Below are 18,218 nucleotides of genomic sequence, written 5' to 3'. Positions count from 1 at the left end.
ACAAGAAGACAGCACAAGTGCTGCAGGGAAATTTATAGACACAGCTGTACACTGTGTCTGAGCTAGACTTAATCACACGACTTTCGTAGATATTGATGTAAACAGAGGCTAGAGTACCATGGAGTGTTTATATATAGGAAGAGAAAAACACGTACCTTCCCACTGAAACATAATCTTAAAGATACTCATTTTTAGACATGATAAGCAAAAAAATATCAGCCACGTTTCGTTGGTATGTATTTTATTTCACATAAAATTTCATTTTAATGGAGGATAAATGCAAAATACATGTCATTTTTTTTGGAATAATGAATATCTTACACACGAAGAACATGCTGGGTGAATTTTATAACCAAGGAGGATATACAACACCTCTTTTGTGTGTGTAAACATTATAATCTTCAACGTTAACCCCCCAAAAGTCTTTTGGTTGGGTAGGTTAGCGTTGTTCCTTTGGTTGTTGGCCACGGAGTTCTTGTAACTGCTGCCGGAACTTGACTGGCTCGACCCCCTCCCAGTGCTTATGAGTCAGCGGCTGGAAGAACCTGGTGGGAGGATGTCAACATTAAGTCTCACGGGGTTACAATTCTCTCGTTGAGTGGGTTGTTGTATCTGCTGAGTGGGTCACTGTACCTGCTGAGTGGGTCGTTGTACCTGCTGAGTGGGTCGTTGTACCTGCTGAGTGGGTCGTTGTACCTGCTGAGTGGGTCATTGTACCTGGAGTTTACCTGGAGTTTACCTGGAGAGAGTTCCGGGGGTCAACGCCCCCGCGGCCCGGTCTGAGACCAGGCCTCCTGGTGGACCAGAGCCTGATCAACCAGGCTGTTGCTGCTGGCTGCACGCAAACCAACATACGAGCCACAGCCCGGCTGATCCGGAACTGACTTTAGGTGCTTGTCCAGTGCCAGCTTGAAGACTGCCAGGGGTCTGTTGGTAATCCCCCTTATGTGTGCTGGGAGGCAGTTGAACAGTCTCGGGCCCCTGACACTTATTGTATGGTCTCTTAACGTGCTAGTGACACCCCTGCTTTTCATTGGGGGGATGGTGCATCGTCTGCCAAGTCTTTTGCTTTCGTAGTGGGTGATTTTCGTGTGCAAGTTCGGTACTAGTCCCTCTAGGATTTTCCAGGTGTATATAATCATGTATCTCTCCCTCCTGCGTTCCAGGGAATACAGGTTTAGGAACCTCAAGCGCTCCCAATAATTGAGGTGTTTTATCTCCGTTATGCGCGCCGTGAAAGTTCTCTGTACATTTTCTAGGTCGGCAATTTCACCTGCCTTGAAAGGTGCTGTTAGTGTGCAGCAATATTCCAGCCTAGATAGAACAAGTGACCTGAAGAGTGTCATCATGGGCTTGGCCTCCCTAGTTTTGAAGGTTCTCATTATCCATCCTGTCATTTTTCTAGCAGATGCGATTGATACAATGTTATGGTCCTTGAAGGTGAGATCCTCCGACATGATCACTCCCAGGTCTTTGACGTTGGTGTTTCGCTCTATTTTGTGGCCAGAATTTGTTTTGTACTCTGATGAAGATTTAATTTCCTCATGTTTACCATATCTGAGTAATTGAAATTTCTCATCGTTGAACTTCATATTGTTTTCTGCAGCCCACTGAAAGATTTGGTTGATGTCTGCCTGGAGCTTTGCAGTGTCTGCAATGGAAGACACTGTCATGCAGATTCGGGTGTCATCTGCAAAGGAAGACACGGTGCTGTGGCTGACATCCTTGTCTATGTCGGATATAAGGATGAGGAACAAGATGGGAGCGAGTACTGTGCCTTGTGGAACAGAGCTTTTCACCGTAGCTGCCTCGGACTTTACTCTGTTGACGACTACTCTCTGTGTTCTGTTAGTGAGGAAATTATAGATCCATCGACCGACTTTTCCTGTTATTCCTTTAGCACGCATTTTGTGCGCTATTACGCCATGGTCACACTTGTCGAAGGCTTTTGCAAAGTCTGTATATATTACATCTGCATTCTTTTTGTCTTCTAGTGCATTTAGGACCTTGTCGTAGTGATCCAATAGTTGAGACAGACAGGAGCGACCTGTTCTAAACCCATGTTGCCCTGGGTTGTGTAACTGATGGGTTTCTAGATGCGTGGTGATCTTGCTTCTTAGGACCCTTTCAAAGATTTTTATGATATGGGATGTTAGTGCTATTGGTCTGTAGTTCTTTGCTGTTGCTTTACTGCCCCCTTTGGGGGTCATTGTACCTGCCGAGTGGGTCATTGTACCTGCTGAGTGGGTCATTGTACCTGCCGAGTGGGTCATTGTACCTGCTGAGTGGGTCATTGTACCTGCTGAGTGGGTCATTGTACTCAACACTAACAACTTATCAAGAGAACATCATTACCTATCAAGATATTTGTTATAATAAATATTGCATGGATTTCTGCTGAAAAAATCGTAAATGGACAAACGAGACAGTTCAGTGGAGATGAAGATTCAATCCTCTGGTCTGCAATTACCAGTCCGTGGCGTTACTTCAGACCGCGTGTTCGAATCCCGATCCCGTCATTGATTTATATACAATGTTACTATCTCTTAATACACCCACAATGCAGAACAAGCCACATGGGGATGGTAACCTTTAGCTCAAGATCTTTCTCTTTGCCCCTGCGCCGTCAGGAGCTATGCAGTATTAGAAGTCTAGTAACGGATAGAAGAGGAAAATTATCTGAAATGCAAGATAGGAGAGTGTCAATGCTGGGACGCTTCTACCTTGCATAGCTCCTGACGATGCATGAGAGAGCGAAAGATCTTGAATTAAAGATTTCTATCCCCATGTGGCCTGTTCTGTATATATATATATATATATATATATATATATATATATATATATATATATATATATATATATATATATATATATATATATACATATAAATATAGCACTCACCTAATAAGACCCCCAGCACTCACCTAACAAGACCACAGCACTCACCTAATAAGACCCCAAGCACTCACCTAACAAGTCCCCAGCACTCACCTAACAAGACCACAGCACTCACCTAAAAAGACCCCAGCACTCACCTAACAAGTCCCCAGCACTCACCTAACAAGACCACAGCACTCACCTCACAAGACCCCAGCACTCACCTCACAAGACCCCCAGCAATCACCTAATAAGACCCCCAGCACTCACCTAACAAGACCCCAGCACTCACCTAACAAGACCCCAGCACTCACCTAAAAAGACCCCAGCACTCACCTAATAAGACCCCAATCACTCACCTAATAAGACCCCCAGCACTCACCTCAAAAGACCCCAGCACTCACCTAACAAGACCACAGCACTCACCTAAAAAGACCCCAGCACTCACCTAATAAGACCCCAGCACTCACCTAATAAGACCCCCAGCACTCACCTAACAAGACCCCAGCACTCACCTCACAAGACCCACAGCACTCACCTAAAAAGACCCCAGCGCTCACCTAACAAGACCCCAGCACTCACCTAATAAGACCCCCAGCACTCACCTCACAAGACCCCAGCACTCACCTCACAAGACCCCCAGCACTCACCTAATAAGACCCCCAGCACTCACCTAAGAAGACCCCAGCACTCACCTAACAAGACCCCAGCACTCACCTAACAAGACCCCAGCACTCACCTAAAAAGACCCCAGCACTCACCTCACAAGACCCCCAGCAGTCACCTAACAAGACCCCAGCACTTACTAATAAGACCCCAGCACTCACCTAATAAGACCCCCAGCACTCACCTAATAAGACCCCCAGCACTCACCTAACAAGACCCCAGCATTCACCTCACAGGACCCCCAGCACTCACCAAAAAAGACCCCAGTGCTCACCTAATAAGACCCCAGCACCCACCTTAAAAGACCCCCAGCACTCACCTAACAAGACCCCAGCACTCACCTAATAAGACCCCAGCACTCACCTCGCAAGACCCCAGCACTCACCTCACAAGACCCCCAGCACTCACCTAATAAGACCCCCAGCACTCATCTAACAAGACCCCAGCACTCACCTAACAAGACCCCAGCACTCACCTCACAAGACCCCAGCACTCACCTCACAGGACCCCCAGCACTCACCTAATAAGACCCCCAGCACTCACCTAACAAGACCCCAGCACTCACCTAACAAGACCCCAGCACTCACCTAACAAGACCCCAGCACTCACCTAACAAGACCACAGCACTCACCTCACAAGACCCTCAGCAGTCACCTAACAAGACCCCAGCACTTATTAATAAGACCCCAGCTTTCACCTAATAAGACCCCCAGCACTCACCTAACAAGACCCCAGCACTCACCTAACAAGACCACAGCACTCACCTCACAAGACCCCCAGCAGTCACCTAACAAGACCCCAGCACTTATTAATAAGACCCCAGCTTTCACCTAATAACACCCCCAGCACTCACCTAACAAGACCCCAGCACTCACCTAACAAGACCCCAGCACTCACCTAACAAGACCCCAGCACTAACCTAACAAGACCCCAGCACTCACCTAAAAAGACCCCAGCGCTCACCTAATAAGACCCCAGCACCCACCTAATAAGACCCCCAGCACTCACCTAACAAGACCCCAGCACTCACCTAATAAGACCCCAGCACTCACCTCGCAAGACCCCAGCACTCACCTCACAAGACCCCCAGCACTCACCTAATAAGACCCCCAGCACTCATCTAACAAGACCCCAGCACTCACCTAACAAGACCCCAGCACTCACCTCACAAGACCCCAGCACTCACCTCACAGGACCCCCAGCACTCACCTAATAAGACCCCCAGCACTCACCTAACAAGACCCCAGCACTCACCTAACAAGACCCCAGCACTCACCTAACAAGACCCCAGCACTCACCTAACAAGACCACAGCACTCACCTCACAAGACCCTCAGCAGTCACCTAACAAGACCCCAGCACTTATTAATAAGACCCCAGCTTTCACCTAATAAGACCCCCAGCACTCACCTAACAAGACCCCAGCACTCACCTAACAAGACCACAGCACTCGCCTCACAAGACCCCCAGCAGTCACCTAATAAGACCCCAGCACTTATTAATAAGACCCCAGCTTTCACCTAATAACACCCCCAGCACTCACCTAACAAGACCCCAGCACTCACCTAATAAGACCCCCAGCACTCACCTCACAAGACCCCAGCACTCACCTCACAGGACCCCCAGCACTCACCTAATAAGACCCCCAGCACTCACCTAACAAGACCCCAGCACTCACCTAACAAGACCCCAGCACTCACCTAACAAGACCCCAGCACTCACCTAACAAGACCACAGCACTCACCTCACAAGACCCTCAGCAGTCACCTAACAAGACCCCAGCACTTATTAATAAGACCCCAGCTTTCACCTAATAAGACCCCCAGCACTCACCTAACAAGACCCCAGCACTCACCTAACAAGACCACAGCACTCGCCTCACAAGACCCCCAGCAGTCACCTAACAAGACCCCAGCACTTATTAATAAGACCCCAGCTTTCACCTAATAACACCCCCAGCACTCACCTAACAAGACCCCAGCACTCACCTAATAAGACCCCCAGCACTCACCTCACAAGACCCCAGCACTCACCTCACAAGACCCCCAGCACTCACCTAATAAGACCCCCAGCACTCACCTAACAAGACCCCAGCACTCACCTAACAAGACCCCAGCACTCACCTAACAAGACCCCAGCACTCACCTAACAAGACCCCAGCACTCACCTCACAAGACCCCCAGCAGTCACCTAACAAGACCCCAGCACTTACTAATAAGACCCCAGCACTCACCTAATAAGACCCCCAGCACTCACCTAATAAGACCCCCAGCACTCACCTAACAAGACCCCAGCATTCACCTCACAGGACCCCCAGCACTCACCTAAAAAGACCCCAGCGCTCACCTAATAAGACCCCAGCACCCACCTAATAAGACCCCCAGCACTCACCTAACAAGACCCCAGCACTCACCTAATAAGACCCCAGCACTCACCTCGCAAGACCCCAGCACTCACCTCACAAGACCCCCAGCACTCACCTAATAAGACCCCCAGCACTCATCTAACAAGACCCCAGCACTCACCTAACAAGACCCCAGCACTCACCTCACAAGACCCCAGCACTCACCTCACAGGACCCCCAGCACTCACCTAATAAGACCCCCAGCACTCACCTAACAAGACCCCAGCACTCACCTAACAAGACCCCAGCACTCACCTAACAAGACCCCAGCACTCACCTAACAAGACCACAGCACTCACCTCACAAGACCCTCAGCAGTCACCTAACAAGACCCCAGCACTTATTAATAAGACCCCAGCTTTCACCTAATAAGACCCCCAGCACTCACCTAACAAGACCCCAGCACTCACCTAACAAGACCACAGCACTCACCTCACAAGACCCCCAGCAGTCACCTAACAAGACCCCAGCACTTATTAATAAGACCCCAGCTTTCACCTAATAACACCCCCAGCACTCACCTAACAAGACCCCAGCACTCACCTAACAAGACCCCAGCACTCACCTAACAAGACCCCAGCACTAACCTAACAAGACCCCAGCACTCACCTAAAAAGACCCCAGCGCTCACGTAATAAGACCCCAGCACCCACCTAATAAGACCCCCAGCACTCACCTAACAAGACCCCAGCACTCACCTAATAAGACCCCAGCACTCACCTCGCAAGACCCCAGCACTCACCTCACAAGACCCCCAGCACTCACCTAATAAGACCCCCAGCACTCATCTAACAAGACCCCAGCACTCACCTAACAAGACCCCAGCACTCACCTCACAAGACCCCAGCACTCACCTCACAGGACCCCCAGCACTCACCTAATAAGACCCCCAGCACTCACCTAACAAGACCCCAGCACTCACCTAACAAGACCCCAGCACTCACCTAACAAGACCCCAGCACTCACCTAACAAGACCACAGCACTTACCTCACAAGACCCTCAGCAGTCACCTAACAAGACCCCAGCACTTATTAATAAGACCCCAGCTTTCACCTAATAAGACCCCCAGCACTCACCTAACAAGACCCCAGCACTCACCTAACAAGACCACAGCACTCACCTCACAAGACCCCCAGCAGTCACCTAACAAAACCCCAGCACTTATTAATAAGACCCCAGCTTTCACCTAATAACACCCCCAGCACTCACCTAACAAGACCCCAGCACTCACCTAACAAGACCTCAGCACTCACCTAACAAGACCCCAGCACTAACCTAACAAGACCCCAGCACTCACCTAATAAGACCCCAGCACTCACCTCGCAAGACCCCAGCACTCACCTCACAAGACCCCCAGCACTCACCTAATAAGACCCCCAGCACTCATCTAACAAGACCCCAGCACTCACCTAACAAGACCCCAGCACTCACCTCACAAGACCCCAGCACTCACCTCACAGGACCCCCAGCACTCACCTAATAAGACCCCCAGCACTCACCTAACAAGACCCCAGCACTCACCTAACAAGACCCCAGCACTCACCTAACAAGACCCCAGCACTCACCTAACAAGACCACAGCACTTACCTCACAAGACCCTCAGCAGTCACCTAACAAGACCCCAGCACTTATTAATAAGACCCCAGCTTTCACCTAATAAGACCCCCAGCACTCACCTAACAAGACCCCAGCACTCACCTAACAAGACCACAGCACTCACCTCACAAGACCCCCAGCAGTCACCTAACAAAACCCCAGCACTTATTAATAAGACCCCAGCTTTCACCTAATAACACCCCCAGCACTCACCTAACAAGACCCCAGCACTCACCTAACAAGACCCCAGCACTCACCTAACAAGACCCCAGCACTAACCTAACAAGACCCCAGCACTCACCTAATAAGACCCCCAGCACTCACCTAACAAGACCCCAGCACTCACCTAACAAGACCTCAGCACTCACCTAACAAGACCCCAGCACTCACCTAACAAGACCCCAGCACTGACCTAACAAGACCCCAGCATTCACCTCACAAGACCACCCCAGCACTCACCTAATAAGACACCCCAGTACTCACCAACAAGACCCCAGCACTCACCTCAAAAGACCCCAGCACTCACCTAACAAGACCCCAGCACTCACCTAACAAGACCCCAGCACTCACCTAACAAGACCCCAGCACTCACCTAACAAGACTCCCAGCACTCACCTAACAAGACCCCAGCACTCACCTCACAAGACCCCAGCACTCACCTAACAAGACCCCAGCACTCACCTAACAAGACCCCAGCACTCACTTAACAAGACTCCCCACAGCATTCACCTCACAAGACCCCCCCAGCACTCACCTAACAAGACCCCCGCAGCACTCACCTAACAAGACCCCAGCACTCACCTCACAAGACCCCCCCCAGCATTCACCTAACAAGACCCCCGCAGCACTCACCTAACAAGATTTCCCCCAGGACTCGTCTAACAAGACTCCCCCCCAAAGCACTCACCTCTCCTTCACCTCCTTGTTGACCTGCTCCTCTTTGGGCGTGAGAGGATTGATAACACTGTCAAGGTTCTTGCGAAGGACGTCTACGTTGATGCAGCCCAGGAGGTGAGTGACCACACCCTCCATCAGCAGGGAGTGTCGCACCGCCAGGCGACCCAGGTCAACCCCAGACTCCTGCAGGAGCACCACAACACAAGAAAGGACATATACATTGATAATTGATACCCACAAATTGATTTAGAGAAATACTTGAGTTAACACTTGGACATTTTAATAGATAACGTTTCGGTCCTGGGACCTTGATCAGGTGATCAAGGTCCCAGGACTGAAACGCTTTCTAATAAATATGTCCTAGTTCTTGCTTCCGTGTCTTTCTGAACCAAGGAAGAAGGAGCACTGCAGCATGACTACTGGCCCATGCTAGTCAGTTCCAACTCACACCACTCACGTATCTGTTGAACTTATTTTTAAAACTACACAATCGATTACATCCCAACCGATTACATCACTGGTGGGCGAAACGTCTTCATTATAACGAACCAAATACTATTGCACATGTCTTATTCTTCAACTTATCGGTATTGGTGATAAATTAGACACATGCCCAACACTTGTGTATCTTTACTGAGGAAACGTTTCGCCATACAGTGGCTTCATCAGTCCTATACAAAGAAGAATGGTGAAGATCAGAAGGAGTCTAAGGTAATCAGTCCCTCAACCTGGTGTCGATGTAATCAGGGACTGACCAATGCTTGGGGGAATGAAAGACAGTCTGGATTGATCCAAGGAGGGGAAGGGTAGTTCTAGTTAAGTGGATCAAGAACCCTTCACCAGCATCCAGGTCTTCTTCTTTCTATGGAAGAGAGATTAAATCTAGGTTAGGTTAGGTTTGAGTAAACCGCTGTGTGTGTGTGTGTGTATGTGTGTGTGTGTGTGTGTACTCACCTATTTGTGGTTGCAGGGGTCGAGTCCTAGCTCCTGGCCCCGCCTCTTCACCGGTTGCTACTAGGCCCTCTCTCTCCCCGCTCCATGAGCTTTATCAAACCTCGTCTTAAAACTGTGTATGGTTCCTGCCTCCACTACGTCATTTTCTAGGCTATTCCACTGCCTTACAACTCTATGACTGAAGAAATACTTCCTAATATCTCTCTGACTCATTTGTGTCTTCAACTTCCAATTGTGGCCTCTTGTTTCTGTGTCCCCTCCCTGGAACATCCTGTCTTTGTCCACCTTGTCTATTCCACGCAGTATTTTATATGTCGTTATCATGTCTCCCCTGACCCTCCTGTCCTCCAGTGTCGTCAGGCCGATTTCCCTTAATCTTTCTTCATAGGACATTCCCCTATGTGTGTGTGTGTGTGTGTGTGTGTGTACTCACCTAGTTACCTAGTTGTACTCACCTAGTTGAGGTTGCGGATGTCGAGTCCGAGCTCCTGGCCCCGCCTCTTCACTGATCGCTACTAGGTCACTCTCCCTGAACCGTGAGCTTTATCATACCTCTGCTTAAAGCTATGTATGGATCCTGCCTCCACTACATCGCTTCCCAAACTATTCCACTTACTGACTACTCTGTGGCTGAAGAAATACTTCCTAACATCCCTGTGATTCATCTGTGTCTTCAGCTTCCAACTGTGTCCCCTTGTTACTGTGTCCAATCTCTGGAACATCCTGTCTTTGTCCACCTTGTCAATTCCTCTCAGTATTTTGTATGTCGTTATCATGTCCCCCCTATCTCTCATGTCCTCCAGTGTCGTCAGGTTGATTTCCCTTAACCTCTCCTCGTAGGACATACCTCTTAGCTCTGGGACTAGTCTTGTTGCAAACCTTTGCACTTTCTCTAGTTTCTTCACGTGCTTGGCTAGGTGTGGGTTCCAAACTGGTGCCGCATACTCCAATATGGGCCTAACGTACACGGTGTACAGGGTCCTGAATGATTCCTTATTAAGATGTCGGAATGCTGTTCTGAGGTTTGCTAGGCGCCCATATGCTGCAGCAGTTATTTGGTTGATGTGCGCTTCAGGAGATGTGCCTGGTGTTATACTCACCCCAAGATCTTTTTCCTTGAGTGAGGTTTGTAGTCTCTGACCCCCTAGACTGTACTCCGTCTGCGGCCTTCTTTGCCCTTCCCCAATCTTCATGACTTTGCACTTGGTGGGATTGAACTCCAGGAGCCAATTGCTGGACCAGGTCTGCAGCCTGTCCAGATCCCTTTGTAGTTCTGCCTGGTCTTCGATCGAGTGAATTCTTCTCATCAACTTCACGTCATCTGCAAACAGGGACACCTCAGAGTCTATTCCTTCCGTCATGTCGTTCACAAATACCAGAAACAGCACTGGTCCTAGGACTGACCCCTGCGGGTCACAGGTGCCCACTCTGACACCTCGCCACGTACCATGACTCGCTGCTGTCTTCCTGACAAGTATTCCCTGATCCATTGTAGTGCCTTCCCTGTTATCCCTGCTTGGTCCTCCAGTTTTTGCACCAATCTCTTGTGTGGAACTGTGTCAAACGCCTTCTTGCAGTCCAAGAAAATGCAATCCACCCACCCCTCTCTCTCTTGTCTTACTGCTGTCACCATGTCATAGAACTCCAGTAGGTTTGTGACACAGGATTTCCCGTCCCTGAAACCATGTGTGTGTGTGTGTGTGTGTGTGTGTGTGTGTGTGTGTGTGTGTGTGTGTGTGTGTGTGTGTGTGTGTGTGTGTGTGTGTGTGTGTGTGTGTGTGTGCATTTGTGTGTGCGTTTGTGTAGTTACGTATGTGTGTGTATGTACTCAATTATGATTGAAGGGGTTGAGTCATAGCTCCTGGCCGTGTGTGTATGTGTAAGCTACACTTGCGCTGTTTGGTATGGAGGGCGAGGAACAGCTGTGCTTTGAATGTTGTGTGTGTGCGAGGGGACAGAGAGAGAGAGAGAGAGAGAGAGAGAGAGAGAGAGAGAGAGAGAGAGAGAGAGAGAGAGAGAGAGAGAGAACAGACATATCTGCACTGCTGCTTCATGAGGTGCTGAGGACTCACCTTGCAGTGTTGCGCTGCCTTCCTACACGCTTCCCTGATGTCTTGAGGAGCAGGGTGCCAGCTGATAACATTTCCGTGGCACAGGATGCCCATTGCCACTGCGGCCGCGTTGATCACACCGATGCCTCGAGACTGTGACAGTGCCACACACACATATGTTATCACATGTCCAAAATCGTGCCTTGCCACATTTCCAGTAACATTACAGAAATCAAATTTCAACGGTGGAGGCGTTCGTGGAAATTTGTGACACTTTTGTATATTATACAGAGTGCATGACTGCTAAAAAAAATAGGTTGTCACAAAAATTAAGGTAAATCTTGAGAGTGTCGTCAAGGAAGGTGATGTACTCCTTGAAGGAGCAGTCAAGACTTACTTGAAAGAATGGGATGTACTCCTTGAGGGTGTCATCTAGCAAGGTGTTGCGAGCGTAGCTCAAGACCACGTCAATCTTGACATTAGACTTCTCTACCACCTCCTTCAGGAGATAGACGGGATACCCTGTGATACCGATATACCTGGCGGGTAAGAGTGACGGGTGAGAGTGACGGGTGAGGGGTTCCAGGTGAGGGGTGACTGGTGAGGGTGACGGGTGAGGGTAACGGGTGAGGATGAGGGGTGACTGGTGACCCTGACTGATGAGGGTGACATACATTACTTACTTTAAAAAAATTTCGCCCTTACCTTATAGTGAGTGTTGAATATATTTATTGAAGAAAGTCTGAGTAAGTGAAGAATGGCTATAATTGAAGACTGCTGTATTAGCGAAACGCCGTACAGCGAAACGCTGTAAAGCGGGGCTCTCCTATGTCTACATTACGTACGTATCCCAAATTTGAGGCTCAAATTTGACTTTATACAATAAAACATTTTTTAAATGACACTAATAAATATTACGGGTCTTTACTCTTGCAAATACTTTATTGCTAAATCCTCCAAAAAATCCCAGAAAAAAATAATCTCTCTGAAATAGAAGGCAACAAATTTACCCCCAGTTAGGAGTCAATCTATAAAAACAATGTTTACAGCTATAAACATTGGCATCTTTCAACATATGTTGAAATATATGCCAACATTGTGAAGTTACAAATAACACCGTACATGTGAGCGCGACTGTGTTGTTCAGTCAGTCCAGCACCGTGAGACTTGCTACAGTGATGTTAGGTCGTGCAGCTTGCTACAGTGATGCTAGGTCGTGCAGCTGGCTACAGTGATGCTAGGTCGTGCAGCTTGCTATAGTGATGCTAGGTCGTGCAGCTGGCTATAGTGATGCTAGGTAGTGCAGTTGGCTACAGTGATGTTAGGTCATGCAGCTTGCTACAGTGATGCTAGGTCGTGCAGCTTGCTACAGTGATGCTAGGTCGTGCAGCTTGCTACAGTGATGCTAGGTCGTGCAGCTTGCTATAGTGATGCTAGGTCGTGCAGCTGGCTATAGTGATGCTAGGTAGTGCAGTTGGCTACAGTGATGTTAGGTCATGCAGCTGGCTACAGTGATGCTAGGTCGTGCAGCTGGCTACGGTGATGCTAGGTCGTGCAGCTGACTACAGTGATTCTAGGTCGTGCTGGTGGCTAGAGTGATGCTAGGTCGTGCAGCTTGCTACAGTGATGTTAGGTCGTGCAGCTGGCTACAGTGATGCTAGGTCGTGCAGCTTGCTACAGTGATGCTAGGCCGTACAACTGGCTACAGTGATGCTAGGTCGTGCAGCTGGCTACAGTGATGTTAGGTCGTGCAGCTGGCTACAGCTATGTTAGGTCATGCAGCTTGCTTCAGTGATGCTAGGTCGTGCAGCTGGATACAGTGATGCTAGGTCGTGCAGGTGGCTACAGTGATGTTACGTCATGTAGCTTGCTACAGTGATGCTAGGCCGAGCAGCTGGCTACAGTGATGCTAGGTCGTGCAGCTGGCTACAGTGATGTTAGGTCGTGCAGCTGGCTACAGTGATGCTAGGTCGTGCATCTGGCTACAGTGATGTTAGATCATGCAGCTTGCTACAGTGATGTTAGGTCGTGCAGCTGGCTACAGTGATGTTAGGTCGTGCAGCTGGGTACAGTGATGTTAGGTCGTGCAGCTGGGTACAGTGATGCTAGGCCGTACATCTGGCTACAGTGATGTTAGGTCATGCAGCTTGCTACAGTGATGCTAGGTCGTGCAGCTGGCTACAGTGATGTTAGGTCGTGCAGCTGGCTACAGTGATGCTAGGTCGTGCAGCTGGCTACAGTGATGATATGTTGTGCAGCTGGCTACAGTGATGCTATGTCGTGCAGCTGGCTACAGTGATGCTACGTCGTGCAGCTGGCTGCAGTGATGTTATGTCGTGCAGCTGGCTACAGTGATGCTATGTCGTGCAGCTGGCTACAGTAATGCTATGTCGTTCAGCTGGCTACAGTGATGCTAGGTCGTGCAACTGGCTACAGCGATGCTAGGTCGTGCAGCTGGCTACAGTGATGCTAGGTAGTGCAGCTGGCTACAGTGATGTTAGGTGGTGCAGCTGGCTACAGTGATTCTAGGTCGTGCAGCTGGCTACAGTGATGCTAGGCCGTGCAGCGGGCTACAGTGATTCTAGGTCGTGCAGGTGGCTACAGTGATGCTAGGTCTTGCAGCTGGCTACAGCGATGCTAGGCCGTGCAGCTGGCTAAAGTGATGCTACGTTGTGCAGCTGGCTACAGTGATGCTAGGCCGTGCAGCTGGCTACAGTGATGCAAGGTCGTGCAGGTGCCTACAGTGATGTTAGGTCTTGCAGCTGGCTACAGTGATGCTAGGCCGTGCAGCTGGCTACAGTGATGCTAGCTCGTGCAGCTGGCTACAGTGATGCTAGGCCGTGCAGCTGGCTACAGTGATGCTAGGTCGTGCAGCTGGCTACAGTGATGCTAGGCCGTGCACCTGGCTACAGTGATGCTAGGTCGTGCAGCTGGCTGCAGTGATGCTAGTCCGTGCAGCTGGCTAAAGTGATGCTACGTCGTGCAGCTGGCTACAGTGATGCTAGGCCGTGCAGCTGGCTACAGTGATGCAAGGTCGTGCAGGTGCCTACAGTGATGTTAGGTCTTGTAGCTGGCTACAGTGATGCTAGGCCGTGCAGCTGGCTACAGTGATGCTAGCTCGTGCAGCTGGCTACAGTGATGCTAGGCCGTGCAGCTGGCTACAGTGATGCTAGGTCGTGCAGCTGGCTACAGTGATGCTAGGCCGTGCACCTGGCTACAGTGATGCTAGGTCGTGCAGCTGGCTGCAGTGATGCTAGGCCGTGCAGCTGGTTACAGTGATGCTAGGTCGTGCTGGTGACTACAGTGATGCTAGACCGTGCAGCTGGCTACAGTGATGCTAGGTCGTGCAGGTGGCTACAGTGATGTTAGGCCGTGCAGCTGGCTACAGTGATGCTAGGTCGTGCAGGTGGCTACAGTGATGCTAGGTCTTGCAGCTGGCTACAGTGATGCTAGGCCGTGCATCTGGCTACAGTGATGCTAGGTTGTGCAGGTGGCTACAGTGATGCTAGGTTGTGCAGGTGGCTACAGTGATGCTAGGTCGTGCAGGTGGCTACAGTGATGCTAGGTCGTGCAGCTGGCTACAGTGATGCTAGGTCGTGCAGGTGGCTACAGTGATGCTAGGTCGTGCAGGTGGCTACAGTGATGCTAGGCCGTGCATCTGGCTACAGTGATGCTAGGTTGTGCAGGTGGCTACAGTGATGCTAGGTCGTGCAGGTGGCTACAGTGATGCTAGGTTGTGCAGGTGGCTACAGTGATGCTAGGTCGTGCAGCTGGCTACAGTGATGCTAGGTCGTTCAGCTGGCTACAGTGATGCTAGGTCGTGCAGCTGGCTACAGTGATGCTAGGTCGTGCAGCTGGCTACAGTGATGCTAGGTCGTGCAGCTTGCAGGAGTGAATCCTCTGCACAGTGTGAGATACAACTCTTCTCAGTGTAACAGTGGACGGTCGGTATGAGGGGGAGGGGGTACCTGGAGTAGCCGGATAGTGTTATATTTTGTTATTCTGCTTATATAGCATTTGGTGATAGTCGAGTTAAAGTGAAACCAAATGTAAAACGCTCAGTGTTTCAAGTACAAGTACTGAATTTCGAATATTCTCTCTCTCTCTCTCTCTCCCTACCTTGCTTTACCCTGCTTTACCACCTTCTGCAGCGCTGGCAGCGTCTCCTTCAGCACAATGTCAATGTTATCAGCAAACTCCAAATCGTGCACCTGAAGAGTGCAAACAGTGTTATCACAGCGATATCACAGTGTCCATTAATACGACAGTAACACTCACAGCTAATCCAGTACAGATAATCCCGTACAGGTAATCCACACAGATAATACCACACACCTGGATAACATCGACGTAGTCAAGTCCCAGCAGCTTCAGACTCTTGTCGACGCTCTTTTCGACTCTCTCGCCAGAGAAGTCGAACATTCGCTCTATTGCAAGTTCGTAGCGTCCGACCTTAGTGGCGATGTAGTAGGAGCTCCGAGGGACACCCTTCAGCGCCTGCACGGGAGGAAGAGCAGTGAGGGAAAGATGGGGTAAGTGACAGCAGTGCTAGAGAGAGACACCTATCTTTTTTCTCACCCACCCATCCTTCTCTCATGCCTAATCTCCCATCTATTTCACACCCACCTATCGCACACCCACTTTCACCCACCTTCCCAATTATCTCTTCACTGCGACCGTTGCCATAGAAGGGAGACGTATCAATGTAGTTAATGCCAGACTTGAGTGCCAGATGTACCGTCTCGATGCACTCCTTCTCGGTGTTGTGGCCATATATCCCACCCAGGGGCCCTCCTCCCAGGGACATGAGTGACACCTTCATGTCTGAGGGTGGACAAGAAGTTACCACACAGCCACGACAGGAAGAAGTTCAGGCGTGAACAAATAATGTTGGCATCATGTTGTCAAGACCTTACTGCTGTTGTCAAGACCTTACTGCTGTTGTCAAGACCTTACTGCTGTTGTCAAGGCCTTACTGCTGTTGTCAAGACCTTACTTCTGTTGTCAAGACCTTACTTCTGTTGTCAAGACCTTACTTATATTGTCATGAACTTACTTCTGATGTCAAGACCTTGCATTTGTTACCAAGACCTTATCTCTGTAAAGTCATGATCTTACATCTGTTGTCAAAACCTTACCAGTATCACCATCACCTTACCAGCGCTGCCAAGACCTGACCAGTGTTGCCAAGACCTTACCAGTGTTAGTAATATTTTACCAGTATTTCCAAGTTGACGATACGCCATCTTTTTCACAGCCTCAGGGTCGTGAAAGCCTTCTACGTAGGTTGACTGCTCCATCTGTGGAGAGTAACAAAGAGATGGAAATGTGAGGGAGCTGGTGGCTTGTTGAACAGGCTGATGGACAGATGGGCAGGCTGATAGATGGATAGAGGAGTGAGCTGATGGATAGATTAGGGAATACGCGTGCTACAACACAATTCAGATAAGGAACTGATATCTCCTATCACTCTACTTCAAGGGATGGGATGCTGGTGTAGCTCTTTTGATTCGAGGATTTGGAGCTACGCCTGATGACGTAGGTAGTGTTGCTGTCACATTGATGCATCACCAGCACAGGCGGCAGATTGATGACGTAGGTGTTGCTGTCACATTGATGCATCACCAGCACAGGTGGCAGGTTGATGACGTAGGTAATGTTGCTGTCACATTGATGCATCACCAGCACAGGTGGCAGGTTGATGACGTAGGTAATGTTGCTGTCACATTGATGCATCACCAGCACAGGCGGCAGGTTGATGGAAAGTGGCTGGAGTAGGACTGAGTTTGGGACAATTTCGTTCGATCTGTCCGTGTTTGCTTTACGTACTTATTTTGAGGAAAGATCTATTCATTTGGCGGAGAGGAAGTTGTCACGATCTTATTTTTTCTTGTGGAAAGGGTAGAGAAAGACGTATGTATAACAGAGTACATAAGTCTAGGGTGGAAGAAAAAAAATAAGGATAGGAGGTGCCTAAGACGGAGTTTGGATAGTGTGAAGGAGGGTTTTACAAGTGGAGGCTTGATCATCTAGCAGGCATATTCGAAATGAAATTTGACGAGTGATCTTTGGGATTTTAAGGAGGTTAAGTAGATGAAGGGACACGAGTGCGTACACTCATGAGTGACCAAGGTCCCAGACCCAAAATTTTTCAAATGTATCTTGTGTATTTCGAAAACCGAGTGAAAATGTAACTTCCTAAAATGGAAATGTGATTAATCTTTATCAATTTCCAGACATATTTTGCCGAACTAGATTAAAGAATATGTCTTTTAAATTAAGGAGAAATATAAAATATATAATAACGGAATTTCTATAGAAAACTCAGTTAAACCAGTCTTGGCTAATTTGTTTATGCAATAATCAGAGATTATATTAACATAATTTGCGTCGAAATTTACACTGGTAGGTTACTAGGAAGTAATATTTTAAGCACTGGTGCAACATGTCAACATTACCTTCAAGATTGCAGAGTACCGGCACGTTGGAATACCCGGGACAGTGTGAGTTACTGGCTGAGTGAAGGTCGAAGAGGCACTACCAGTGCCACGCACTCATACCAGGCACTGTGGAGTGTTGTGTGTACACTGTGTGGCGTAACAAGGGGGTGTTCCCTCCCTCTGTCACCACTCTTTATTATTATTATCATTATTATTACTGTTTCTATTCCTGTTTTTATTAATTTTGTCATTAATACTGGTTTATTGTGGCATTTACTGTTGACAATAATAAAAATAATATTATTATTGTTATTTAAAAGTAATTATAGTTTT

At 48.9% G+C, this 18,218-nt stretch overlaps 1 protein-coding gene across 1 annotated transcript; it reads right to left on the bottom strand.

The window, feature by feature from the left end:
- Positions 1–224: 224 nt before the first annotated feature.
- LOC128692378 (uncharacterized) lies at positions 225–18,042 on the bottom strand. The gene is made up of 9 exons (XM_053781530.2): positions 17,904–18,042; positions 16,664–16,745; positions 16,097–16,269; positions 15,781–15,942; positions 15,565–15,656; positions 11,843–11,984; positions 11,467–11,598; positions 8,451–8,623; positions 225–545 (listed from the first exon to the last, which is right to left on the bottom strand). The coding sequence occupies exons 2-9, from the start codon at positions 16,743–16,745 to the stop codon at positions 440–442; spliced, it is 1,062 nt and encodes a 353-aa protein (XP_053637505.1). The 5' UTR covers positions 17,904–18,042; the 3' UTR covers positions 225–439.
- Positions 18,043–18,218: the final 176 nt, after the last annotated feature.

The sequence above is a fragment of the Cherax quadricarinatus genome, unplaced genomic scaffold (assembly GCF_038502225.1).
Source record: "Cherax quadricarinatus isolate ZL_2023a unplaced genomic scaffold, ASM3850222v1 Contig1580, whole genome shotgun sequence".
Classification (NCBI taxonomy): domain Eukaryota; kingdom Metazoa; phylum Arthropoda; class Malacostraca; order Decapoda; family Parastacidae; genus Cherax; species Cherax quadricarinatus.
Note: the sequence above shows the minus strand (reverse complement) of the source record. Positions and strands in the feature narration are given on the sequence as shown.